Here is a 27,869-nt window from a genome sequence, read left to right as displayed (position 1 = left end):
TAACTGCATCAGTAACAACTGCCATTACTTGAAAATACTGAGACAGAACTAACCTGATTTGGATAAAGCTTGCTCAACAATAAAGATGCAGCTTTTGGAAACCATGTGCATTATAACATTACACCCCTGTAAATGTTATAACTCGAACACCTCAATACTGTAGCCATGTGAATCTTACCAGCTACCTTTTCTATTCAATTAGAATGGTCTATAAAAATGTACAATCCTAGTAAACCTTTAGTTATGAGTATCCTAGGTATGTATTAGAACTGCAAGGATAATTGGTTGAGCCATACTCTTAAAAATCAACAAGGTAATTTTGGCTGATTTATTCAGCTCCTGATATTTATGAGTTTTGAAAACACAATTAACTGTTCCTATAGATATTTCCTCATCTTTTCAGAATCCATAAAATGCCTTCAATGACCATTCAGTTTCCTGACTACCCTTTTCCACTAAGGGAAAAGGGTGAGATGAAGTGTGAAAGACAAATTTTCATTTTTTATGCTATAAAAGCTGCTGCCCAACTGTGATGATAAAAATCCAGGTAATCAATGATTCTCAGAATTTTCACTCTTTAAGAGCATATTGCTATACTTCGTTTAATGGTCCAGTCTGCATTTTTTTTTAGAAGAAAACTTCAATTTAAGAGAACATGTTCAGGGCTTCCCTGGTGGTGCAGTGGTTAAGAATCCGCCTGCCAATGCAGGGGACAAGGGTTCGAGCCCTGTTACAGGAAGATCCCACATGCCGTGGAGCAACTAAACCTATGCGCCACAACTATGGAGCCCGTGCTCCACAACAAGAGAAGTCACTGCAATGAGAAGCCCGCGCACCGCAACAAAGAGTAGGCACCGCTCACCGCAACTAGAGAAAGCCCGCGCACAGCAACGAAGACCCAACGCAGCCAAAAATAATAAATAAATAAAATAAATGAATTTATTAAAAAAAAAAGAGAACGTGTTAAGGCACAATAGTAAATATGCTTAAAAGTTAACCTGCCAAGACCCAAATTCTGACCTTCTAAAGACATTACAGAGGGGGAAAAAAATCCTATAATTAGTAACAAGGAACAGCATAAACATGCAGTGCTTAGCATCAGGGAAAGAGGAAATAATCTTAACGCTAAATGTTCACTTTTTAAATGATATTTTAACAATATTTCAGTTGTATTTCAAATATGTCTATATAGGACACTATCATGATAGTTAATGTATATTTTCAATCACATTTGATGTAAAGCCTGTAAATTTGTTAGACTTGCCACATTCTTTCTAGAGAAAGTTTCAAAGTGTCTGAAACACTATATTAAAAGACAACTAAAATTTCTCATTGAGAATAACTCTTTTGTGGGAAATCTAAATTAAAACCTTCCAATTTAAAGTCCTAAACATTTTCCATGTAGGAAAACTCTGTAAGTATACTTCTTCAGATAGTTTTTAAAGCAATCAGCACCGGCAATGTTAAATTATCGTGGCTCTCAAGAAAAACAGAGGAACACTGTACAGAAGACCCTCACATTTGTGGCTCTGTGTATTCCCTGTGGGCTGTGCCAACCCACTCTCTCCCCAGTAATGACTCTTTGTTTTTACGAAGTCCCAAAGGGCTGGTGAGAGCGCTGCAAAGAGAAGGGGGGGAGGGGTGGATGGAATGCAGCTGCAGGCTCTGAAACAATGCTGAGTCCATATATTTTGTTCCCAGTTAGAATAATAAAAAGGGGACTGCAGTGGGGGGTGAGGGGATGGAGAAGACAGAATCCAGAATAAGCAAGGTAGGGCCAAGTATTCCATAGCTCTCATTCTGCAGCACCCCCTCCTCTCCCTACACTCATACTCTCCCAACTCCAATAACCATTCATTTGGTTAAAAAGCTTATCTGTTAAAATTCAAATACCCATTAAGATTTAAACCTATCAGTCATTTATATCTAAATTACTTTTATCAGTGAACTATACTCAGACAAAGAATAGAGTAGGTAGAGAGAATGGAGCTTGCAAAGATAAACTGGGGAAGCATGGACACAGAGATAGGAAAGTCTGGGGGAGGTATGTAGGAGATTTCTGAAAGGGAGGTCCAAGGTTTCAAACAGAAACTGCCTGCTTTGTAAAGGTACCTAGGGCCTGGGGGGTAACTGGTATGCTACAGAAAACCATATTCCTTCTAAGACTGCTAAAAGCTACATGTTTCTGAATCAAGAGCTTGGAAGCCTGCACATATTGGTTCCTCATTATTCAGTCTATCCTAGTGCCTCCTAAGAAAATGTCTCTCACTTGCATTTCCCCTGGCCTCCAGGTCCCAACTGGGAGAATAAAAGAATTAAGGGAAGAGGGAAGAAGCAGACACCAAACAAGGTGTCAGCTGCTAGTGAGGGAAAAGCAGCTCAAACCCTACTCTTCTCCCCTGGGTACTGCCCTCTCTTCCCAGATAACCCTTTACTGAAATGCATAGCCCTGCTGAGCTCAAGAAGTGAGGCCTGCCTCTCGAACATCCCTTCAGATATTGTTGATGCTATTAAAATTTGTAAGAAAATTCAAGAAGCCTCAAGTAAACAACTGACACTAATACCTCAAAAATAGTATCAGCGTGCACTAGAGACTATCTAAAAAGCTATGAAACAAAATTCAGAAGAATGCTTGTTCCAATTAGGATCCCATTCATGAACACTCAGTTACTGGGGGGAGAAAAAAAAGGACTTCATTGTAAAGCTATCATGTAGAAGCAAACCTCTGCCATCCACACACAAACATCTCCTTCAGGTTAGCATTCCACAAGATTTAGAAGTACTCTTAGTTGGTGTTGAATGATACAATTAATCTCTTGACTCTTGAAATGTTTTCAAGTTATAAAGTTTAGAAAGACTGTATTTATTCACATTGAATTTTTGCATTTTGTGACATAAACAAAAATTCACAAGTGTATAGATTTATAATAAACAGGAATATGATCTTCCCCCCTCAGGTTGCCTTTTCTCTAGAGCTCTAAAATCCATTTACAGATATTCCAAATCTCCATACTGTAGACAGTATATAGAGACAAATTCAGAAATGCATATTAATTTAAATGAAGGAATGATTGAGTCTATTTATTTTATTAATATTAAATAGTAATAATTATGAAATAATATTGACACTATTCCTGTAAAATTTATCATCTATTACAAATACAAAATTCATAGGTGCATTTTATTAGGAGTTATCATTTATTATACTTTTAAATCCAGCAATAAAATAGACAATACTCTGTTTATTCTGTGTACTAGAAAAATTCAATTTTCTATATATACATTTCATTTCTTAGTATGTACAATCAAAGAAATTAAGTCCATAGACAGCAAAAGTTTGTTAATATTAACAACAATCACATAATTGTAACTTGCCTGAAATTAATAATTCTTTATGGTTACTTAATTGTGGTAAACAAAATATAATCTCATAATACTATGATGTATGATACGCTTCAATAAAAACGTTAAAAAATCAATTATCTATGACTTGGAAAATAACTACTCTCAATATCTATACCTGAATTACTTAGCTAAATCAAGAAGATAATTCAAGTCTTAAAGGTGTCATAAATTTACATTTAGTCACAAAGTTCACAAAATATGAGCGACATTATATTAAGAGGCACAGGTGAAAACAAATTTTAAGACGTAAATATAATAATGTGTAAGATTAGATTTTCTTGCTAAAACAATAAGAGTACTCACCCCTTGGAGCCCTTGGAACTGAATTGAAGGTCGAAAAGGAATTAAATTCTATTAAAAGAAACATAAGAAACAAACACGTCAACCTTGGTTACTGGGACACGGAACTAAATGATTAAACTCTAAATCTATGCACTTGGTCAGTGCTATAGTCTGTGAAAACCTTTTCATTACATACTTAGGTTTATATGTCATTATATTAAGATGCCTTGATAAATGATACTGCACTACTGACATTTCTCTGAATACACAACCGAAGGTATCTTTTGGCAGTGTAGCTAATCAGGTTTTTGAAAATGACTGACATGATTTGGCAAAAAATGATTAGTGTACTAATTCAATTCTACATGAAAAAGTATTATTGCTTAGTTTCTTGATATGTTTTTTAAAAAGGTAGGGGAAAGCAAGAGATAGTCAAAGAAACTTTGCAAAACTCTTAAGAGGATGCTAGAAATATAAAATTAAAATATTTGAGAATGAACTGTGGTTTCCATTTTCTCACATTTTACCAGAGATTAGTTTTTAGTTGAGGGTCAAACAGGTTACCAATTTTCTCACAAGATTCTCCCAGGAGAATATAATTTCTAGAACAATGTTTTGTTTTATTATGAGCTTTGTCCTGTTCATAATTTTTATATTTTCTCATAGAGTTGTATATTTAGAACAAAAGCTGAAACTGTAAACATCTACCATAGTCTCAGGCATGATTTCCTGTACCTAAAGTCACCAGTATGGGGCTGGTTCACCACTATTGGAATGCTTTTCCAAACTTCTAACAGAAATTCATGGGGAAATCAGATTTGGGTAGCATTTTAATAGTAACACATCAGCCTGTAAACTATTCTTCATACCCTTGTATCCAAACCCAATACACAAAAACAAAAGCAGTGGTTTCTGGTCTCAACTCTACTTTAAAGAAAAATACAGAGGCACCCATGTGCCCCTCCCTCAGCCACTGCACATTAACTACTACCTACCAGGTACTTCCCAAAACTTCTCTACAGATTTAAAAGTTTACTAATCACAATTACAATAAACTAAAGAGAAATAAGGAAAGGATAAGTACTTTAAAAGACAGATCATCTGAATATAAAATCAAGTGGTAGCATTAACCATTCTATTATTATTTATAAAATGGGTAAACATCTTCTTGAAGAAAACATAATAGATACTATTACCATTGTTCTACCACCATAAAAAGATAATTTAACTTTAGACTTATCAGCAGAATCAAAGCACTACTGGGTGACAAAATTTATTTCTTGGTGTGGGAGAAGTAGGTAACAATTTTTCATAGTGATTCATTCTAATTCACAGTCTTTTATGAAAATATAAAATACAGATTAACGCTAACTTGAATTTCCTTAGAGGGAGAAAACCTCACCCAAACCTACCTTCCATAGCTAAACCTCTACCTGAAGTAATGGTAGCTTGCCTGCAGAAGCCCTGGGGAGGCCCCCTTTGTGTGTAAGTAGGTGGCACTACAGTTTAGGTAAGACAGGTCCAGGTTCTAGCTTTCTGAATATTTCAATCAGCCCTGCCTCCTGCTCTCTCTTCAAATCACAAACACTGAACATCTCCTCTGAGGCTGGTTACACTTTCCTCTCTGACTCCTTGCAGGCAGGTTATCTTCAGCTCACCACTGCAATTTGAACTTCTCTATCAAGTTCATCAATTCTTCTTGGTCAAACAAATGCTAACTTTCCTCAATTTTCAAATTGCTCACTTCTCCACTGGATGTCACTTGGAGACACCACTCCTCCTAGCTCTTTGATCATGCCTTTCACTTTCCTCTTTCTAGATCCAGTCTCTCTTGGAGGCTCACCTTGCCTATTTGGTGATGACTCTGAATCTCCTTCCTATTCCTCAACTTGGCATCTCTCTGCAACTTGCAACTTATCACAGCCTAGGACATTTTGCATTAGAAACTCTCAATGACAGCAAAATTGGCAAACACTAAACCACCTCCGCCCCTCGCCAAACTGGCACCTCTTTGCTACTTTCTGGCAAGGGTGCTTCTATCTTGTTGGTTCTCCAGGTTCACAACCTTAACGCACAGCCTCTTCTCCCTCTCCCCTCACCGTACTCTATTAGGCAATCGCACACTGCTAGAATCACAGAATTCCAGGTCCAGAGGTACTCCAGTTGGTGCCCAGCCCCACCCCCCACCCTTAACCACAATGGGCCATGCGTCCCATTAATAACTAAGCTGGGACCAGAATCTAGGACTCAATCTTCCTGTTTTGCCATACTGTTTTTCTTCTACTATCTTGGGCTCCCCACACATCTGTTATGGTAGATTCATGGGCACTTGCTCCTTTATGCCAGAGAGTTCGCATTTTAGTTGGAGAACATTTGAAAATTATTAAATATTGTACTAGGCTAAGTACTGCTGGGAGGTGCAGTAAGGATTCTCACAAAGGAGAAAAGTATGGGTTAGAAGAGATCCTAGAAAAGAGAAAAGGCTCATGGAAAAGATGGCTCTTGAGTAGCAATTTTGAAAAGACAAACTCCAGGGAGAGGGAGTACCCTAAGCAAAAAAGCAAGGAGACAGGAATGGGTACTGTGCAGGCAGATGGCAGGTCTTTTCACACGTGAAACATAACACAAAGGATGAGAATTGGACCTGGTGATCCCTGGCTAATCTCTCCTTGACCTCAAAATTTGTCTTCAGTTTTAGCTTCTATCCACTACAGAATAAATAGGACAGTAATTTAAATTTCAGACCTCATAATTTCTAAAGATTCATCACCCTGTGAAATAACCCTATCCTAATCCCTTCCATTACCCCTTTAGGGATGGCCTTTAAGTCTTGTCTTTGACATGATAAACAACAGGAGGCTCTTCTGATTTTTGGAATAAGAAAGTGAGTTGCTGAAAGAATGAAGTGTTTCAGGGAAAGCAGCTCTTTCAGTCATGTGTAAGAAAGACAGAGAAAGAGATCAATTGGGGCTAGGGAAAAGGATTAGACATCAGCTCCAGGGGATGTTTTATTTAGGAACACTCTGGTGATAAAGGCCTAAATTAGTATGGCTTCATCTGGAGCAAACACGAGATGGTGGAATGAGCAGACCTTCCCGAGAGTGAATGATAAAATGTGATGAAAGCTTGAATAGCACGCGTACACGCGCACACACGCACAAAAGAAGCAAAGGTGGCTCAGGGCTCTCAATCATCATCTGGGGCCAGTCTGCCCCAGACTCCCTCATATTAAGCTTAGTCTCTACTTTGAAAGCTCCTAGCCTGTTTCAGGTCCCTATCACCACGCACCTAGACAAAGGCCTTCCTCCCTTCCTTCAATTCCTTCCAAAGGCTACTCATTCAAATAGCTAACAGAAGCTTTCTCAGATACCACCCTCAGCATGTCACATAGCCTGCAGTGGGTTCTATCAAAGCAAAACAAACTCCTCCACATAGAAAGCAGACGGTCCAACTATAGCACCAACCAGTTTCATCTTCCACTTCCCAACTGTGGCTCAGCAGTGTTAACCTTTTTCAGTCTGTTTATTTTATAAACAATTTCCTCTCTATTTCTACCTCCTATCTGTTCTTTCAACCTGGCATACCTTCCCAAACACTATTTTGCCAATCCATACTAATCACTTAACATTCAAGCTTAAGATTAATTTCCTCAGCTAGGCCTTGTTTTAGATAAATCAGAAATCAAAGACTCAATGAGTTTAAGGACCCAATGCAGGTAAATGTGAAAGAGACTGGGTGTAAAGCAACAGGGCAGTGGCGAGTACCTGGGGAATGAATGCCCAACTGAGAAAGGACTCAAATTTTAAAATGTTAAACCTTTTTCTCATCAAACAAAACACTGCTGCCACCATTTTGCTAACTCTGAACTATGCCCACTTCAGCTACCATTAGCTATTGTTTTTTCCAGATGCCTGTGTCTATGGTACCACTACACTGGGGGTGTATTTTTTTCATAGGTTTTTCTTACTCCTAGTTGTTATGATACAGAAGAGTCTAACACATATTTAACTTACAAGTATTTATCTACATTATGATAAAAAAAATAGTATAAAATCACTTTGGCTATGTTCTCTTTATATATGCGGTATACAACTATACGCATTATATACTTTATAGATTACTATTCTGGGTAGTATAGACAAAACAATACCACTAATGCTTTACATCAACTTAGGGATTTTCAAGAGTAATTTCTTTTTTTTTCAATAAATTTATTCATTTATTTTTGGCTGCGTGGGGTCTTCGTTGCTGCACGCGGGCTTTCTGTAGTTGCGGTGAGCAGGGGCTACTCTTCATTGCGGTGCGCGGGCTTCTCATTGCGGTGGCTTCACTTGTTGCGGAGCACAGGCTCTAGGTGCACGGGCTTCAGTAGTTGTGGCTCGCAGGCTCTACCCAATCTTTTGCCTCATGACCTGAATTTAGAACCTAACCTCCTGATATGCTTAGAGTTCTATCTGTATTGCTTGATTCCTCAACAAAAATGATAACTTGTTTTTGTTTACATAGTTTTGTAATGTATAGAGTATTTTTATATCCATAGTCTCAAGTGAGGCCTCCTAAAACCAGCCGTGGGTGGTAGAAAGGCATCATCATCCCCCATTTCAGAGGGACATAAACGAGTCTCCAACAGGCAAAGTTCATTGCTCAGAATCACCAAGCTAGTGGTTAGCAGAGTTGGACCTCAAATCCAGACTTCTGAATTTCAAATTCAGTACCCTTTCCTTATCTTGCCTCTGTAACAGGTTACCTCCTAGGGCTGAACATGAAAAGCACTTAAATGCTCCTTCAATTCTTCTGGCATTTTGTTTCCAAAGAAAATGAATTTCATAAAATCATTATAATTTCCAAGGTTCAGTTTCTGATTAAATAAAAACCAAAAAAACAACAGTTTTTTTTTTTTTTTTTCTGTAAGGACCATGTATAGTAAAGGAACATATATAAATATTTGTGTTAACATTTTTCATTAAAAAAATAAAACCCTCAACTATGGAGTGGTTGTGGGTGCTTATCCAAACAGGATAAACTAGGATTACTGTTGCTGAAAAACTCCTTTAAGATATCTAACAACCTAGAAGAGAAAAATACATAAGAGAACCTCAAATCCTTTATTGATTTTAATCCCAATTTTAGACAAGAAGATGTTAGGTACTATGCTACAGTTCTTGAATGTTTTAAAAAATGCAACAAGAGAGACAGCTAGAATGCTATACCACTTTTTATGCTTCTGACTACTGTGTTAATGGGAAAGGTACCTGGAGTAAGTTCTAAGAGTCAATACCAGGACTTCCCTGGTGGTCCAGTGGTAAAGAATCCACCTTACAATGCAGGGGACGTGGGTTCGATCCCTGGTCAGGGAACTAAGATCCCAGAAGCTGTGGGGCAAGTAAGCCCGAGCGCCACAACTACTGAGCTCACGCACCTCAACTAGAGCCCGTGCCGCAAACTACAGAGCCCATGTGGCCTGGAGCCTGCGTGCCACAAGCAGAGAAGAGAAAACCCGCACGCCACAACTAGAGAGAAGCCCAAGTGCCACAGCAAAGATCCCGCGCACCGCAACGAAAGACCCTGCATGCTGCAACTAAGACCCGACGCAGCCAAAAATAAATAAATAAATAAATAATAAATAAATCTTAAAAAAAATTGAACATTTAAAAAATAAATAAATAAAAGTCAATACCACTATAAGCAAATGTCTCAAGCACCTTAGTTTTTCACCTAAATGTTTTTTAGCCTAAGTTTAACTGCACAAACATAACCTCAACTCATTGTGTATTTTTTAATGCAATCCAGTTTTAAAAGATAATGTAATTACAGGTGGCCAAATATGATATGGCATGTTTTAGAATAATGTTTAACTTACTAAGTACAGTTCCATTACAAATGGAATTTCAATAGGACTTCAACTTTTTGATTTTTAGCTTTAATTAAATATTTGCACCAACTAGCTCTTTTGAAAATCAAGTAACTCTAGGGTTTAACTGACTAGTACTTGAGCTATAAATAAGATAGTGATCTAGTATCTTCATCCATCCAAGAAACAATGCAGACTGGAACTGGCTAGGGAAACCGTTTTGATAAATGCTTCAACAAGGTGATGTTTTATAGTCAAAAGATTCTGTTAAACTCTTGGTTGGTTCACTGATTTTAGATTTCCTTGAATTAACCCTCTGTATTTCTCAGAGAATGTAGGGCATTCTTAAGCTTAGAATAAAAGTGTAGACAATACTAAAATGCTCAAAAGTTTAGTTCTTGATATCTGCCATTATAATAAACCAATTCTACTGCAATAAAAACTGCTCTATGACCAAAGAAATCTATGTCCACTTATTTCCAGGGACTATGCCTTGCAATATATAAGGACTATAAAAGTAATATGTAATTTACTAAGTAATTTTACTAAGTAATTTTAATTGTGCTGAGTAATATTAATTTCTGACACGATTCTTTTAGGGTAGGAGGGAAGAAGCAAAGCTCAGGTTTCTCTGGGGATAAATAAAAGAGAGTTACTTATCCTATAAAGGTTGTTATAACCATCTCTTGATTATTTACATAGTGCTTATCCATCCAAATTAAACCTATGGTTACTTTTATTCTATCAACCACTATTGGTTTTGTCAACATACAACCATAAGAAATAGCATTCTGTTCTAGAAAAGAGTGATTTCTCTACGAAACACATTATAGAGATCTTTCTAATTTTATTCTCTAAGGTTAGAGATGTACTTGAAATATCTTCAGCTTCCCTTCTGAACCCATCATGGAGCTTTGACTCAACTTAAAGTTAACTCTTGAATTATTTAAAATTAACCAATAGGTATTTATTAAATACTTCATATTTTATTTGCGTACCTAAGCTGCATTATAAGTCAAGCTAAAGATAGTGCAAAAGGGGCTTCCCCGGTGTGGCACAGTGGTTAAGAATCCGCCTGCCAATGCAGGAGACATGGGTTCAAGCTCTGGTCCAGGAAGATTCCCACATGCCACAGAGCAACTAAGCCTGTGCACCAGAACTACTGAGCCCGCGTGCCACAACTACTGAAGGCCACACGCCTAGAGCCCATGCTCAACAAGAGAAGCCACCGCCATGAGAAGCCTGTGCGCCGCAACTAGAGAAAGCCCACATGCAGCAGCGAAGACCCAAGGCAGCCAAAAATAAAATAAATTAATTAATTAAAAAAAAAGAATATTTAAAGATAGTGCAAAAACCAAAAATTCCAAAGTCAAATATAATTTTGGAACTTTGTGTCAAAACCAGAAAACTGTCTATAAATGGTGATGGGTCAGGTGACTGCTTTAAGTGAGATTGTTTTAGGAAATGATTATAGCCACCTAGTTACTATTTACTGAGCACTTAAAATGTGTCAGGCCAGTGTAATCACTTTTACTATCACCTGTGGGAATTCTCAGAACACCCTTGTGGGGTAGATACTATTATTTCCACAGGATTCCACAGGTAAATCCTGTGAAATCACATAAGGTGACACAGCTAATAAGTGACCTGGAGCTCAAACTCTGGCCTGTCTCACTTTAAGAACTAAGCACTCTACACAGCTAGCCTCTCCTGCTCCTCCTTAACAACAGTTATATAAAATGTGAAATATCTGAACGCTACAGAATTAAGAACTGATAAGAATCAATAGCTCTTTGGGGATCACTTTTTTGGTTTTGCACTACAACTTAAGGAAAATATCAGACACTTGAATTTCTTTTCACTTATGCAAGTAAATAGTAAAAAGTATTTATGACTTATCCTGGGATACAATTTAAGATAGATCTTTCTTTCCTAAAAGAGGTACTATACCATTTAAAGAACTGTGGTTATAATTCTTTTATTTAAGAAGTCATTTAATTCTGCTCTTTAAAACATCACCTGATAGAGAAACCAAAGACTATCCAATAATTATATTTTAACCATGGTAATAAAAATAAAATCTAAGCAGGGAAAGAAGAGGAAGAAAAAAAAAAAGATGGAGTATAAGCAGGCAGTAGCACAGGAAATCAGTTAATCCTGAAATCAAATATACCCAGCTCTCGTCAAAAGCTGGTAATATGTTTAGAATGATAGTATGAATGTGAAATTTTGAGGTAATCCAAAGATACCTTAGTAAACGGTATCTCCTTCTTTGCCCCAATCTTTTATTAGATGCTCCCCCACCCCCCGGGGGAGAGAGAGAGAGGGAGTCATTAAGTTTCACAAAATCTAGTATTTTGCTTTGTCAGTCAATCCAACCTTACACATCGGAGAAACTCCTTCTCTGCAGATTTGGAAGAACCAGATTAAAGAGCATTTGGAATAAAGAATAATTTCTTTCTAGCCTTTACAGCATAGAAAAGAATGAAATATAAAGGAGATTCTCGAAACAGTAGTGAGAAGTCAAAAATCTAATTTATTTAACACGGTCCTTGTTTTTAAAGATAGTTTCTGGAAAACTGTAGCTATCTGATGCAGGCCAAATTAAAAAACAAATTATTATTGTCTTAAACGTTACTATTTCATACAACTCTTTAAAGGAATATGGAAGGCAAAAATCCAAACTGAACAACCACCTAAAAAGTTAGTTACTGTGAACAAGCCCTTATAACAATATATGAAGCATAATATCCCATCATTTTTTTCCAAGAGAGCACTTAATGTGGACTTTATAATTGTGTAATAAGCTTACATGTCAAATCTGATTATAAATACAAATGAAGATTTGTTCTTTGGAATCATGATCTCTAGTAAAGTATAAGGAGAAACAGTAAAATAAACTTGGATTGGGAGGTGGGTATTATTTTTAAAATAGTAGAAATTTGTAACATGAAGCATCTACAACAAAGGGAGCCATTAGAAGGCTTGAAACTTGGAAACTACATGATCACACACACTTCGTGTTTTAAAAAGATCGCTTTGGCTGCTGTGTGGAGAATGGACTATTGGGGGAAGAGTGGAAGCCTGGAGGCTGGATGGAAGTCCATGGCAGTGGTCCTCAAGAGAGATAATGGTGGCTGGGACTGGAGTGGTGGTGATGGATGAGGTTAGATTTCAGATTTTTGAAGACTGACAGAACTTGCTGATGGATCAACTAAGTCAAGAAAAGGGGAGATAAATCAAGGAATACTAGTCAATTACTAGTCAACTGGTGATGAGTACTGCCACTTACTGAAATGGGGAACACTCAGGAAGATGTATGTTTGAAGGGTGAAATCAAGAATTGTGCTTGGCAAAAATAAACTCAAAATGGATTAAAGACTTAAATGTAAGGCCAGACACTATAAAACTCTCAGAGGAAAACATAGGCAGAACACTCTATGACATAAATCACAGCAAGATCCTTTTTGACCCACCTCCTAGAGAAATGAAAATAAAAACAAAACTAAACAAATGGGACCTAATGAAACATAAAAGCTTTTGCACAGCAAAGGAAAACATAAACAAGATGAAAAGATAACCCTCAGAATGAGAGAAAATATTTGCAAATGAAGCAACTGACAAAGGATTAATCTCCAAAATTTACAAGCACCTCATGCAACTAATATCAAAGAAACAAACAACCCAATCCAAAAATGGGCAGAAGACCTAAATAGACATTTCTCCAAAGAAGATATACAGATGGCCAACAAACACATGAAAGGATGCTCAACATCACTAATCAGTAGAGAAATGCAAATCAAAAGTACAATGAGGTATCACCTCACACCAGTCAGAATGGCCATCATCAAAAAATCTACAAACAACAAATGCTGGAGAGGGTACGGAGAAAAGGGAACCCTCTTGCACTGTTGGTGGGAATGTAAATTGATACAGCCACTATGGAGAACAGTATGGAGTTTCCTTAAAAAACTAAAAATAGAACTACCATACGACCCAGCAATCCCACTACTGGGCATATACCCTGAGAAAACCATAATTCAAAAAGAGTCATGTACCACAATGTTCATTGCAGCACTATTTACAATAGCCAGGACATGGAAGCAACCTACGTGTCCATCAGCAGATGAATGGATAAAGAAGATGTGGCACATATATACAATGGAATATTACTCAGCCATAAAAAGAAACAAAATTGAGTTATTTGTAGTGAGGTGGATGGACCTAGAGACTGTCATACAGAGTGAAGTAAGTCAGAAAGAGAAAAACAAGTACTGTATGCTAACACATATATATGGAATCTAAAAAGAAAAAAAAAATGGTTCTGAAGAACCTAGGGGCAGGACAGGAATAAACACGCAGATGTAGAGAATGGACTTGAGGACACGGAGAGGGGGAAGGGTAAGCTGGGACGAAGTGAGAGAGTGGCATGGACATATATACACTACCAAATGTAAAATAGATAGCTAGTGGGAAGCAGCCGCATAGCACAGGGAGATCAGCTAGGTGCTTTGTGACCACTTAGAGGGGTGGGATAGGGAGGGTGAGAGGGAGACGAAAGAGGGAGGAAATATGGGGATATATGTATATGCATAGCTGATTCACTTTGTTATAAAGCAGAAACTAACACACCATTGTAAAGCAATTATACTCCAATAAAGATGTTTAAAAAAAAAAAAAGAATTGTGTTTGGGTCTGTTAAGTTTGAGATAACCTATTAAACTTTGATAAAGAGATCAGGTGTTGAAAATTAGTGCCTGGAAATGGAGGAAGGTCAGAGCTGGAGATAAATATTTGGAGGTCATTAACATATAGATGACACTTAAATCCATAGGACTAGATGAGCTCACCTAGGGAAGTGAATAGATAAAGAGAAGGGAACTGGGATCCCCAACTTTCAGAGGCCAGTCAAGCAGAGGATAATCAGCAGAGGAGACTGAGAAAGAATGGCCAGGGAAGTGGGAGGAAAATCAGGAAAGTGTTTCTAACAGGAAGGAGTAGTCAACTGGATGGCATGATGCTGAGGTCAGGTAAGACACGAACAGAGAGATGACCACTAGATTTGACAACAAGGGACCTAGTCAGGTGCAATCTCAGGGATGTGATGGACACAACCCAACTGGAGTGGGCTGAGCAGAGGATGGGAGATGAAAAAGCAGACACTATTTCTCAGACACATCCTCAAACATAATCCTCTCTTTAGGTGTCCCCTTGCACAGAGACTTTACTGTATGTATGTGTGTATGTATGTATGTATTTATTTATTTATTTTTAATGTCTGCTTGTTTCTACTAAGGACGAGCACTTTCTGGACCATCCCTGACTTATTCAACTTTATATATCCAGTGCCTAGTACTATGCCTGGCACATATCAGAAGATAAATAAACATTGGCTAAATGAATAAATGCATATTTGACAGTTATAGTTATAATTCCTGTTCCTACCTCTTAGTCTTTTATTAAAGAAAAAACATCTCAAGACACTCAACTGAGTTTTTACCACATGGATGTGTTTTCTGGCTATCTGAGGCATCATGGTTTCCAACAATGAAAACCAAAAGCCATGATACTAAGTAAATGTCTTTTAAAAATCTGCTGACACATAAATTTACAAGTAAGCATATTTAGATCCCAAAGTATCTCAAAGAATCTTATTAGAAAGCTCATGCCTGGCTCCACCCTTGAACAAGCTCAGTCTTCATGGGAAAAGTCTTCTAGCCAAGGTTATCTCCATGGACCATGAACCAAGTGCCCATAACTAGTCCATGACAATGTATGTATATGTATAACAGAAGCTTCATGTACTCATGATTATTTTTTGGTTTGTTTTTCACAAACTGTCAAACAAAAAAAAGGGAATCAAAACACCAAAACAGAAGTGAAAGTAATCTGGAAGTGAAAACACTGACCCTTGCAAGGCCTTTAGGAATCATTTAAAAATGATGCTTGAAATGTAAATCCAGGCACATTATAGAGAGTTACTTAATGTTTCAATAATCACTTGGGACAGAAACCATGGAAAGTCTGATCTTCATGTTAAAATCAAATTCAATTTTCATATTATCTGTACTCTACGACAGTCTTAAGTGCAATTTATAGAGAACGTTATTGGATAAAGGAAGCCTATAAAAATACAAGCAAAATTTGAAAATCCCTGTTCAAAACCAAAATTTCTTCCACCTAATAATTTCAACTTCCCCCAAAACATTACCAATCCCCAAAATTTCCATCCAAATGGAAAAGTTTGAGACATGTAAATATGGCATTGTTCTAGTCTAGCCTCAGACCCAAATATACTTCTCAAATATGAAACATCTAATCAAACCTAAGTCTCGTCACCAAACAAAAGACTGAGTGAACGTTCACTAAAATGGTACTTTATCTCCCCCACCCCAGCCCACCCTCCCAACTGCTTCTGATTTCCCTTTTTTCTACTAAGGGTACCCCTCCTAGTGCTGATGGCTAGAAATTTCAACTTAACCCTGTTCCTTTAAAATCTGTTATTAAATTCTATAGATTCTATTCATCTGTAATGTCTTGTCTCCCACTAGCATCCTAGTTTAGATCGCACTCATCTCTGACCTGGACCACATACTTCCTCCTAACTTGTCTACTGCCTTCCGGATTCATCTTATACTCATCATGCACACTGAGGCCAGTATAATCCTAAAGCATTAGCTCAAATCACCTTAAATTTCTACTCAGTGTCTCTCCAGTTTTGAGAGAATAAACTCCAACCTGCTCCAGTCTCCCTTTCCTCTCTTAAATCCAACTATATTTTCTCCTACACTCGAGGTTAAGTGGAACAGGGTCTTCCTTGCAATTCTCAAAGCCTGCCTTAGCTTTTCTACTGCTGTCCTTTCCTTTCCTGGGCCATTCCTTCTGCTGGAGATGTGATTCCCCCCATCTAGTCTCTGCCTGTTAAACTCCTGTAAGACCCAAAGATGTTTTTTAGACCAATAACATATAGGATCCCCAACAAGAAAGAAACTTACGCTATTTGTCTAACAACCTAGTTATTATTAAACTAGTAGCAAATGCTCTGACTACTGAGTTCAATTCAAGGTGCTAATTTGATTCATGAATCTTTACGGAGCATATAGTCTAATTAATAAGATTCTCTCTTTTTATATCCTATATTAAACTGCTAGCCATGAGATTCCAGGTTTGGCCTTTGCTGGCAAAGTATCAGTGGACACCCTTAAACCAGTTCTTCCTAAAGATTTAATGTGGCTCTAAAAAGCCATAATGCCACAACCAAAATAGATAGATAGGTAGATAAACTGAAAGGAAGGGAGGGAGGGAAAGAAAAGAAAGCAATTCTCCTCGGTAAATCTGACCTGATTTATGCCATGTTTTTCAGCTTCAATTTGGCTGTAGAGACACAGTCATTAATTTATTGTATTCTACTCCAGACCTGCTTTTCTAGATTTCTGCATTAAGTCATGGGAAATGTCCTATGGAGCTGAGGTATGAGGGAGTCAAATGTGCTGTGGTTATATACACGCTCGTTTCTTTATTCTAAAACTCAGCTCACCTTACCTGAAGAAACGCCCATATCATCACATTTTAGAGACATCTCAAATACTCCAAACACATTTGACCCAAACTGGCAAATAATTGGGCTGAACTCTGGTGCCACAGTCCTGAGCCTCTCTGTAGTCACTGCAAGTTGTTGAAAATGACCCAGCAGTGGTTCTCCTGAAATTCTCATTTTCCTCACTTTGCCGGCTTTATCACAGATTACCTAATAAGCGCTATGAGCACAGCTTCCATAGTTTTTTACAAGTGCAAATGGAGCAAATGGAAAGGTTGGATCTGGTGACTGTCCTTGCTAAGCTTTCCTGTAAATCATTCCGAGAATTTTACACCCCTTTCCTTTTAAATTCTTTTCTTGAACATGTTCCAATCCTTCACATATGTTCTTCCTTTCCCCTCTCAGTGCTGGGCCAAGGCTCCCTGTCTGTCTCTTTAGGCAGTCCGGCTACTGCTTTTCACTAGGAGAAGCACCCTTCTTTGCACTGAACACCTGATCATCTATAAAAACTTTTCAAACTCTTATTGCAAAATGGGGCACAAACTTGACTTTACTTGATAAAAAGCATTTTAATATCAAGTTCAGCCTGAAGATGGGTCTAAGTTAAAGTCAGTAAGATTAACTTACTTTAATTAAAACTGGCTGTATTTAAAAACTGCAACAAAAGGAATCTGCTAAGGCAAACCTCATTGTTTTACTTAGTAAACATGTCAGCAGCAGTGACAGCTCTGTGCTGGCAGGTCTGGATGCTTGAGTGGTGCCTTAAGGAGAACAGGGTCTACTGTATTTGTAAAAGCAGATTATTGAACACACATGTACACACTCAAAATTGTTTGAGGGCAGGCACAAAAAGGAAGAGAGAGGAAAAAGTAAGGTATGAGTCTTTTTGTGCCTTAAACCACAATGAATCAAATGCTGATACGTTCACGAGGTAAAAAGAAAGGAAAGGAGAGGATATCTCCTACTCCATGACCTGTGGGATCAGTGATTTTATAAGATCACGGAACACATTAAAGGGAGCTATTGTGAAGGACAGTAACTTTAGAGGTTTAAATAAGACTTTATGCTTTGACTGGAAATAACAGTAACTAGTAATACTGAAAGAGACTGAATTCCTCATGCAAAATGAAACGTAAGTATATTTGTACAAATTTTCAAAACACTATCATTCTCCTAGAAGACACTAATCAAAGCAGGGAAATTTAAAGCCAATAATTGGAGTTGGCAAGAGAATGTGTTAACAGAATCCTTCTTAAAGTCATCTGCTTTCTCATCTTCAGGCATAGAGAATGAATGGCCCCTGCTTCCAGATGCATCTATGCAAGACTTTTTATGTAATAGTTGGATAAACATGACAGTATTATTTGAGCCACCAGCTTTGAAACTTCGAGTAAACATTAAAAAAAAAACAACAGGCTCAGCAATGAGAGAATCTGAAAAGAAAATTTTGATAAGATTTTTGTTACTACCAAATGAGTTACTCAAATGTCAAAATAACGCCAGCTACACATTACTGAAGGAATTGGCTATAATAAATTTTAGAATTTTGAGGTTTAATTTGAAATAGTTTTAGGATACATTTGGGAGAAATATGTAATTACAGTAACATATGCTCATTTAAAATATGTGAGGCTTATATAGACCACAAATTCAGACATCAGTTTAGAATGACTATAAAGTTGTAATACGTGATTTTTATTTAGTAACCTGTACCTTCATTCAAAATAACCTACCTATAGTAAAAAAAAAAGTAGTTTTGCAATATATACTAAATATCTGTATAAGTATTCTGAGTTCATTCTGCAAACCATGAAAATAACTTTCCATTTAACACTTTTTAAAATATAATCAACTTGAAACTGTCTCTGTATTCAAACTGAGTGAAAAACAACTTTTAGGAGATATTTACTCCAACTATAACTCCCATTCCTGGAATCACAATGTCTCTATCCCGCACCCCAATCTCTGTTTAAAAGGTTCCCAAGTTAGCTTTCCTCATTTCTTCTCTAAAAATAGAAAACCTCAGTAATGAAGGTCAATTAGGTTTGTTTGTCTTTTGAAACAGTGAGGAATTGTTTCTAATTAAAGATTCTGTTTCCATGAACTCTAATAAGTTCGGATACTTGCTCAATTATATCTAAAGAACATCTGTATTTAGCCTAAGTCATAGTTTCCTAAAATTCTTAAATTTACCTCCCTGAAGTTTTAGGTCAAGTGGATTAATTTAGGAGAGTAAATCCAATGGACAAAATAATCTGGATAAAAATAACTCTCTGATGCTTAATTTAGGAAATTAACCTGTTGAAATTTCTGGCTCTTAGAAAGTCATCAGAAGAGGAGGCTAAGTCATAACATTGCATGGGCCAAAGCCACTTGGAGGCCACTTGTCAAGCATCAAGCACCTTCCTATCTAAGCACAGGAATGGTAGGGGCAGTTTTATATGAGAAGTTAAAGCCATCCTGCCCCCCTCCCCAGGAGAGAATAGAAACTTCTCCCTGACTAGCCAATGCATTCCAACATTTTTCCAAACGCAGCTACAATTTAAAGTTAGGAGCCCTAATTTGATAAGGGTGGAAAGTGAAAGTGTAAAAGACCAAGTATGTATCCTTCTACTGGAGGGTAAAAGCTCGGCCATATGCCCACTGCTGGCAACTTTACTGTGTTGATGGGGGAGCCCTGGTCTGGCCCTAGTCAGAAGGTGGGACACTGAGGACACACTGTGGGAGACTTGGCTGAACACACCAGAGGATACTGTAGTAAGTTCCAACAGTACCTCATTTCTGTTTCTTCTGTCTCTTCCCACTTTTCAGCTGTCTGAAGTTAACAGTCCCACCCCAAATCCTGCTTTTCCAAGCCCCTTAAGAAGTGTTTCTGTGGCCAAAGTGACAGTGAGGCCTGGGGACAGGAACTGGTTAAGTCAGAAACAAGGCAGTGTCCAACTGCAATGGCGAAGTGAGCTTATTTCTTCCTCCTCTCCCTGCATAGTACTGCTTCTACTACCAACTTTTAGAAGAAAAGGAATCCACGGACTATCTCAATCTACCTGGGTCCAACTCAGAAGGGTAGAGGGAGTTGGCAAAGTCTTCTCCCTTTCCCTTCTCTGCCTCTGTACAGATTGACTAGACACATTAATTTGCATGCACAGAGATGGAAACAGATGGTAATGATATTAATAGGCAATAGAAGTAGTCAGGAGCAAGGAAAGCCATTGACTTTGGTACCTTTGACTGTAAAAATAAATAAATAACTTAAAAAAAAATCAAGAACTAAGTGGTGGGTTGGAAGAGGAAGAATTTTTGATCTGCTGTTTCTTAAGACAGTGGAATATATGTGGGGCTTTTAGAATCCAAGCATTCCAACTTTAATCCCAAGCATGTAAACACTAAGGTGTAGGAGGCAGAAATGAAGGGAGAAAAACAAACAGCATTCTCAGTGAGCACCGGGGGCTTCTCTGTCACCTCACTCTCCCTGGATACCATCCCTTCCCTGTGTGGGCCTCCTCACCCACCTCTTCCCTGTCAGCGTCTGTCAATCTTGTTGTAATCAGCTGTACAGTTCACCAGTTGTCCCCCCAAGGTGGCTGGCTGACCTACTGTCCCCATAGATGCCTCTCCCCACCCCTGTGTGTCAGTCTTTATCTGCTCCCTGGGTCTGTTTCTGACTGGAGGTTGGCCTCCTCCTGCTGGCTTCTTCCTCTCCGGTGTTTTTCTCTGTACATACCCTGACCTACCTTCTTCCCACTGTCATTCCTTCCCACACCCTCCCCTTGGAACAGGCAAGCTTATCTCTCCATCTTGCAGGGCTGAGTTTCTCTCCAGTGTCTGCCCCTGTGTGCCTCTGCCTGCCTATCTGGCTTCCCCCAGATGGGCCTCCCACTCCATGCTGGTGCTGGTGCTGGTCTCTTCCCTTCAGATGCACCTGTCTGGGAGTAGCTACTGACACATGCAGTTTTTATTTCTTGTATTTCCTCGCATTCCTATTGCTGCGTGACTTCCCAGTCATACATGAGACCCTTTTTCCCTGAGACTTCATGGTGTGTAGGAAAAGTATCTTTCTCCCTGTGCATGCACTCCTCCCTCCACCTCCGAGTCTGAGTGTTTTTCGCCTATGTTTCTCTGGTGGGTAACACATATGCCCTGGAATGTACATCCATGTGTCCACTCAATTCTGTGAGTGCCATCCTGAGGGCATGCTCATTTCTGAGTCTCTCCTGCTGTTTACATGTACACTATCACGTGAGCTCATGTACTCCTCAAGCTGTGCACAACTGTGTGCCTCCTCCTGTATGCATGCTTATGTAGGGGCCCCCTGAAGGTAAGTCTCCCTTGGCCCAGGTTCACACCTCTCCTGCGGTTTTGCCTCCAACTCTGGGCCTTCCTTCCAAGCATTTAAAGGGCCTGGCACTAGTGGGAGCTCAACAGATGTTAATTCCTTTCTCCACTTTTATCTGAATAACTAGGAGCATGTCCAGGTGTCCCTCTGGCCCTCTGTGCCTGCTTTATGAGATCAGTTAATCGGAGCGTGTTTCCTTGGCATGGGCTCGGCTATTTGTCGGGATGCCCCGTGGGTTCTCTGCTCCACGGACGGTCTCTCTTCTCAGAGTGACTGTTACCGGTCGCTCTTATGGTATATCCCTCCCCTTATGCGATGCGTCCACTCTGCCTCCCTCACCCATTCACAGTACTGCATCTCCATAAACGGCTTCCCCAGGCACTCCGGTGGCGGCGTTTCTTCGCTATGCCTCCCACTCTCTCCCTCACTTTTTTTTTTTTTTTTTTTTTTTTTTTACGTGAAAACGCGTCCCTGGGTTTGTCCTCCAACTGCCGAGTACGTGAGAGCCTTCGCTGTGCTCGAGTTGTGTGTGTCCTCGGATCTCTCTCCGGGACGCGGTGCGGGGTGAGAAACCCGAGTCCGCCCGGGACGCAGTGTATCCCCTCCCCACTCCCCGCCCCTCCCCCGCCCCGGCCCCTAGATCCAAGTCTCCATGTCTGTGAATCCGCCTCAGACGCGAGCGACGCGTCTTTCGGGTATGAGGAGCCACGGAGACTCTCTCTCCTCAGTAACCGATGTCTTTGCTCCCGGGTGAGCGCTGGCTGTGTGTGGCTCTCGCTACGCGGTGTTGTGTCTCCGGGAACGCGAAGCGCCCGTGTGCCCGAGTCTCTGGAAGTGTAAGGTGTGTCCCCCTCCTCCCTCATACGCGGAGTGTCTGTGCCTCAGCCTTTCCGAGTACACGGTGTGCCCCCCGCCCCGGCCCCATACGCTCAGCGCCTGTATCCCCAAGTTCTTGCGAGTACAATGTGTGTCCCACCTTCATACGCGGAGCGCCTGTGTCCCGGTCTCTGCTGGTCCGCGGTGGTACCCCCAAAACGCGGACGGTTAGTGCCCGCCGGTCCTCTCGGGTTCGTTACCCGGACGCTGCCCTCCGCCCCCTCCCCCACCCCCCACACGCCGTGGGCAGAAGAGCCATCTCACTCGTCTCCCTGTTGCCTTTCTCCCTCACCGGGACAGAAAAGGCTAGAAAACGCGGGCGCCGTCGGAAAGTCCCGCAGCGGCTGCGCAGCCGAGCCAGGGCTGCGGCTGCCTCGGCCCCGCCGCCAGGGGCCGCCCGCCCGCCCGCCTCCCAACGCCCAGGCGCCCAGCTGGCCCGGGACGGCGGCGTCAGCGACCCTGCCCGGCCCTGCCCAGCCCTGCTGCCGCGGGCGCTGACGGCAGCCTCGGCGAGCCCCTGCTCCACCGGCCCCGAGCCAGGTGCCAGGGGCAGGGAGAGGCGCGGCGGGGCGGCGAGGGACGCCCTCTTCCTTCCCGAGCCCGGCCAACTGCCCAGCTCACCTTGTGGCTCTGGTAGGTCTCGAGCGCGCGGATCGCCGTCTCGGTGAGCTTCACATGCAGTACGGTGGTGTTGTCCTGTCCCAGCCTCCCGCACGACAGCCCATAGCGCTGCTCCTCCCGCAGGCCCGCCGCCCCCCCTGCCGCCATCTTAAACTCCCCGGGGTGCCGCCGCCGACGCCAGTCGGGCTCTAGCCTCCACTGCGGCCGCGGCTGCTCGGGCTTCTGCAGCCGCCGCCACAGCTACGGCCATCCCGCTGCTGACGTACTGTCATATACTGCGCGCAGCCAGACCTCGGGCTGCCACCGCCGCCACCCGCCCCACCCTCCGGCCTCGTGCCCCGCCCCGGGCTCGTCTCATTGGCCCCGGTTCCCCCAGAGCCGTCCTCATTGGCCGCCCTCCACTCTCACGGGGGCGGAGCCCAAAGTCGCTGGAGTTTGCTCCCGGGACGGGACGTCCGAGAGGTAAGAGGCTGACGTCGAGGTGACGCGCCAAGTTAATCACACCTGACGTCACGTCTGGTCGTCTTGGCCCACTGGCCGCTATTGGCCAGGCTGGTTTGGGGGATCCCCTGCTAATTGGGTGTCCAGATTGCCTGGTCTGGTTACCTGGGGTAGAAGCCCCGCCCCTTGGGGGTATAGTAGTAGAGAGCCGGGAGTGTAGGGGAGAGTCTCTTCCTGCGCTGGTGGTCCTTGGAGAGGAGGATCCCCACCCCGAATGTGAGGCCAAGTAAGGACTTCGTCCCCCGACGGCTGCGTTAGTTTGTGGAGTAGGATGTGTGCGTGTGAGGGAGGTCGCTGTAGGCGGAGTCACTGGAGAGTCTCTCCTCAAAACTCATTGCTATTGCTGAGCGACCGAAATGGGGGAGGATGCCCTTCTCCGTCATTTCACCCTAAATTTGAAATTAGTGAGTTGGCGCTTGGTTTTAAGAGTTTCTGCTAGATTGTGTGGAGCATCTTAAGTACAACACCATGCCTAAAGGTTAAATCCCTTTGGTGTGGTGGGCATAGTACTAAAGAAAACGGAATTTAAAGGTTTTTCCCACGCCATGCCCTGTTGTGATCCCAGAGAAGCGGTATTCCGTTCCGTTGGAGTTCGCCATAGGAGCAGGGTTGTGCCTTTTTATGGGACTTGGAGCGGCACTTAGGATTTTCCTTTCAAAGGGCAGTAGAAGAGTGTAAGTGTCCTTGACCTAAATTAAGAGAAACAGCGACATCATTCTTAGGTTCGTTTGAGTTCTGTCCATTTCATTTGACAGGGGTGTGGGAAAAACCTAGAGTTTAAGCTATTGATGTTAAGCGTAGGAGATGGGTGTGTGAGGGGCTGCAGAGGCTGGGCATACTTTCCGTTCCTCGCGATGCTCCATGTGTAGGCGTGGCTAAAGGAGGAAGCCTAATCAGGAGCCCTCTTCAGGCAGTGTGTGGAGGGAGTGACAGGCTTCCCGTCAGAGGGGATGAATTAACTGGGTGATCAGCACCACCAGATAAAAACAAACCTTTCAAAGGCTTGAAACTGTTGCAAGGCAGTTTTTAAAAATGATTATTTTTTTAAAATTTGAGACGATTTTTGTTTTCCTCAGATTGTAAAACCTTGTTGCGTTTTACAGGGATTCCCCAGAAAAATTTATAGGCATTTAATCAGTATTTCCCATACTTTTAAATTGGATAGGACTATGATTTTCCAGAAAGGTCCAAGTGAGATTTTTTTCATGATTCACCCCCTCCCCTTAATAAATTCTCTAGCCTACATGTACACTACCTCTTGATTCAGATCCTCAAGCATTGTATGTGTATAATACAAATTACAGAACGAATTCTCCTTCCACAGAATATGGGTTAAGTGGAAACGCCTGTATTAAATGTTGTTCCATCACAGGAGAGCATTTTTAAAATTGATTTAACTTCAATCCGCTAGATTCGGCTAGCTGTTAAGGCGTGATTAACACTTGCTAATTTAGTTTACTAGAGTGTTAATTATCTTAAATTCATTGAATAAATTAAGGCAATCACAAAAAAATTTTTTTAAAGTAATCTTATACTTGAATTATTCTTTTCTCCTGTTTACTTTGCTTTTTGATAGGGAAGGACTGACTGACCACATATCTAAAGTTTTAATTATTTGGGGGTGGGGAGGAGAGTTTGACCAGAACAAGTAAAACCTGTCTACCATTGATTTTCTGGTGAAGGTGGGTAAATCCCCGCCCACATGGCATCTTAACTTGGCCTCCTCTTACTCAGAACTTCTGATGACATCCAAGGGGTGGGGGAGGAGCAAGGGTGGTTTTCACTGCAGTTTTTAAATGTCTGATCCGCAGCCCCTTAACAGAAATTGATTTTCTTTTCTTAATTGTGGTAGGAAAATTTTTCTCATGCTGTATTTTAGTGAGTAACCTAGTCTTTCAGTGAGTAATACAGTATATTATTGTAGTGAGTTATTGTTTGTATTTTTCCTCTTTTGAGCATTTCGACTATGGAAGGAAGCAATGAACATGTACAAAACAATAGGATAATCTAGTTGTGTGTCTCTTCATTGCATAGTACACATTATGCCTGCCTGAATCAAATGGGCAAGTTGTGATGCTGATAAGGTTAATTCCTTCTCAGGAGGCTGGTGAAAGTTGCTCTTTGGGAAGTTTACCACTTTATAGATATTTTCTGTCTCATTATTCAGTTTAATTAACAATTATTGAATGCTAAATAAATGTAAAATACTGTGGAAGATTTAAAAAATAAACGGGGTAGTCTCTTATTTAAAGAGATCTTCTGTTTGAATATGGGGAATGAACCAACAAACAAAGTGATTAGAGAATTAGTAAGTGCTAATTTGGGTGGTAGTGTTTATGAGCTTAAAACTTCAAAGAAAGAAGTCTGCAGAAGTTTTGTGGCGGTGTGGAACTTGAACATTTTTTGAGGGTTGAGTAGATAGATTCTAGATAAGTAGAGGTGGTATAGATGGGGAGAGGCCAACTAAAAGTGATCTTAATGACCATTCTAGCTAAACTCATTCATTTTACGAATGAGGAGACTGAGACACTTAATTTAAAAGCAACCTGCCTAACTTATTACAACCAGGAGAAGCAGGGTCTGAATCAGCTCTTTCAGTGTCATTCTAGTCACTATATACACTGCGTAGCTATTGTTTGGACTGAATAACTGAGAAGAAATCTGTCTTATATGATAATTCAGTGGAAGAAAAAAGTGAAAAGGAAGTAACCTTGTTCAGGACTTGCTCCATCTCTGATGTCTAGCGTGCGGTGCAGAGGTTGTGTGAACATCAAGGCCATCGCTGGTCTTCAAGTGCTGGGCCACCCCTTATTCTGGGTTGCCACGTATTTAATGAGCATTTCTTACTTATCCTTTGGAACTGAGGTCACCAGTTCAGATGCCTTCAGGGACCATTAGGTACCTGAAATGAGTGAAGTGGCCAGTTTGCCGCAGGGACTGACGGTGCTGGACTGTGGTGAGCTGGGGGTGTTTAAAGGGCTCAGTGATTTTCTGGTTTGGCTGATTGTTGCCAGGTGAACCTGCAGGGACCCAGTGTTGTCCAATCTTCTAATTTTTCAAGAAAAGCTGTAAATTGAAGATTTTTACATGGGCTTTCTGAGTTTATTTGTTGGCACCTTACTAAAAATGTCAATAAACGTTTTGTGGACGTTAAAAAAGTCTCTTGGCCTGAGTTAGCCCACAGCTTTCTAGTTTTCAGTCTCTGTTTTAGTGCTTTTCAGTGCTGAAGGCCATTCTGTCTTATACACGTCTTAGTAGTTTTGTGAGTTATTTCTTAAAGCCACTTATAAGATAGTTTCTACTAATGTCTTAATACAAGGCAGTGGCTTCTGTTATGAAAAGAGAACACAGATGTTATGGAGTTATAGATGAGAAGCAAAAATCTCCTCCTTTCCTTGGACACAGCTGGAGTAGGAGCTTGATGGTTTAAAAGGAACTTCACTAAATGTTCATAGAGAATAAAAGTGAAATACCTACAAAAGGGACATAAATATTTGTTGCCTAAACACAAATTTTAAGCTGAGCAATTGTTGTGTCATGTGTGATTGTTTTTTACTCCATTCCATTCAAGTGTAAGAAATGTCATATTGCATTATTTATCATCATCATCATCATCATTATTGGTAAATCTGAGCCCCCCATCTCTCTGTGTGGTAGAACAATAAATCTACAGGTGTTACAGAGGTCCCAGAATACATGAGGAGGGCTCTCTGGTCTATGTCCATTGGTGCTGGTATAATCCTTTAGAAGCTCAAGAATTTCCCTTTAGGAAGGGTTTAAGATTGGGTGCACGGAAGGAACCAGGGGATTTGAATTAAAACTGGGTTTACATAGCAAACACATTGGTTTTACTTTAGATTGTGTGTTTAAATGGCCATTGCATTGAGGGTGGCGTTGATAGGGATTATGAGAAGGGAGGCTGAACTTTCCCTAGTCACTACTTAGCACTGAAACATTTATGATGGTGGTCTATGTGATTTCCTGAGAGGTATAGCTCATCTGGGAACTGGGGTACTAGGTCCAACTCTCCTCTCCAGGTGTGTCCTTTCCTGGGGAGCTGAAAAGACAGTGGACTTGGGCTGAACCCTTTCTGGGACTGGCAGCCTCTTCCCCTTCCCAATCTTGGGGGAAGCTATCCCAGCTCTAGACTACTCTCTCTACAGTCTCTTAGTCTCCAAAGTTCTTTCCTCCTCCTAGGACCCTCTGGTTCTTTTCAAAAATTGTAATCTGGGAGTAAGTATCCCCCTGCCCCCAACCCCCTCTCACTTCCTCCCCTCCAGTTCAAATTCCTTCTTTCTCTGGGTGTTGCTGTGTAGAAGGTGAGGTGGGCGGGGTTCTCTCTCATTCTCTCAGCTATATGGAAAATACAGCTCTGGCTTCCTAAGACAGAGATACCCAGTCTTGACTGACACTTTTCTGGGCTTCTCTCCCTCTTTGTTCCTTGCCTTTCCCACTTGAAGAGC

The 27,869-nt window shown here is 40.8% G+C and overlaps 3 protein-coding genes across 13 annotated transcripts in view; 2 read left to right on the top strand and 1 right to left on the bottom strand.

The window, feature by feature from the left end:
- The window catches only part of ELL2 (elongation factor for RNA polymerase II 2), a 73,092-nt gene extending 49,896 nt beyond the window's left edge, over positions 1–23,196 (bottom strand). For all 6 annotated transcript variants that reach the window (XM_082458102.1, XM_082458104.1, XM_082458100.1 and 3 more), the window contains exons 1-2: positions 22,906–23,196; positions 3,709–3,756 (exon numbers count right to left, since the gene is read on the bottom strand). In XM_082458102.1, the coding sequence (XP_082314228.1) occupies positions 3,709–3,756; positions 22,906–23,052 (195 nt within the window). In that variant the 5' untranslated portion in view covers positions 23,053–23,196. The remainder of the gene's footprint in view (positions 1–3,708; positions 3,757–22,905) is intronic.
- The window catches only part of LOC309658968 (uncharacterized protein), a 34,277-nt gene continuing 10,170 nt past the window's right edge, over positions 3,763–27,869 (top strand). For both annotated transcript variants that reach the window (XM_082458265.1, XM_082458264.1), the window contains exon 1: positions 3,763–22,917. In XM_082458265.1, coding sequence (XP_082314391.1) covers positions 22,143–22,917 — 775 coding nt within the window. In that variant the 5' untranslated portion in view covers positions 3,763–22,142. The remainder of the gene's footprint in view (positions 22,918–27,869) is intronic.
- LOC309658986 (uncharacterized protein) overlaps positions 23,374–27,869 on the top strand; it is a gene marked incomplete at its 3' end in the record, with an annotated part of 321,204 nt that continues 316,708 nt past the window's right edge. For all 5 annotated transcript variants that reach the window (XM_082458302.1, XM_082458303.1, XM_082458305.1 and 2 more), the window contains exon 1: positions 23,374–23,632. The remainder of the gene's footprint in view (positions 23,633–27,869) is intronic.

This window comes from Balaenoptera physalus (assembly GCF_965194825.1).
Source record: "Balaenoptera physalus genome assembly, chromosome: 3".
Taxonomy (NCBI): Eukaryota; Metazoa; Chordata; class Mammalia; order Artiodactyla; family Balaenopteridae; genus Balaenoptera; species Balaenoptera physalus.
The sequence above is the reverse complement of the archived record's forward strand: the minus strand, read 5'-3'. Positions and strand labels throughout refer to the sequence as shown.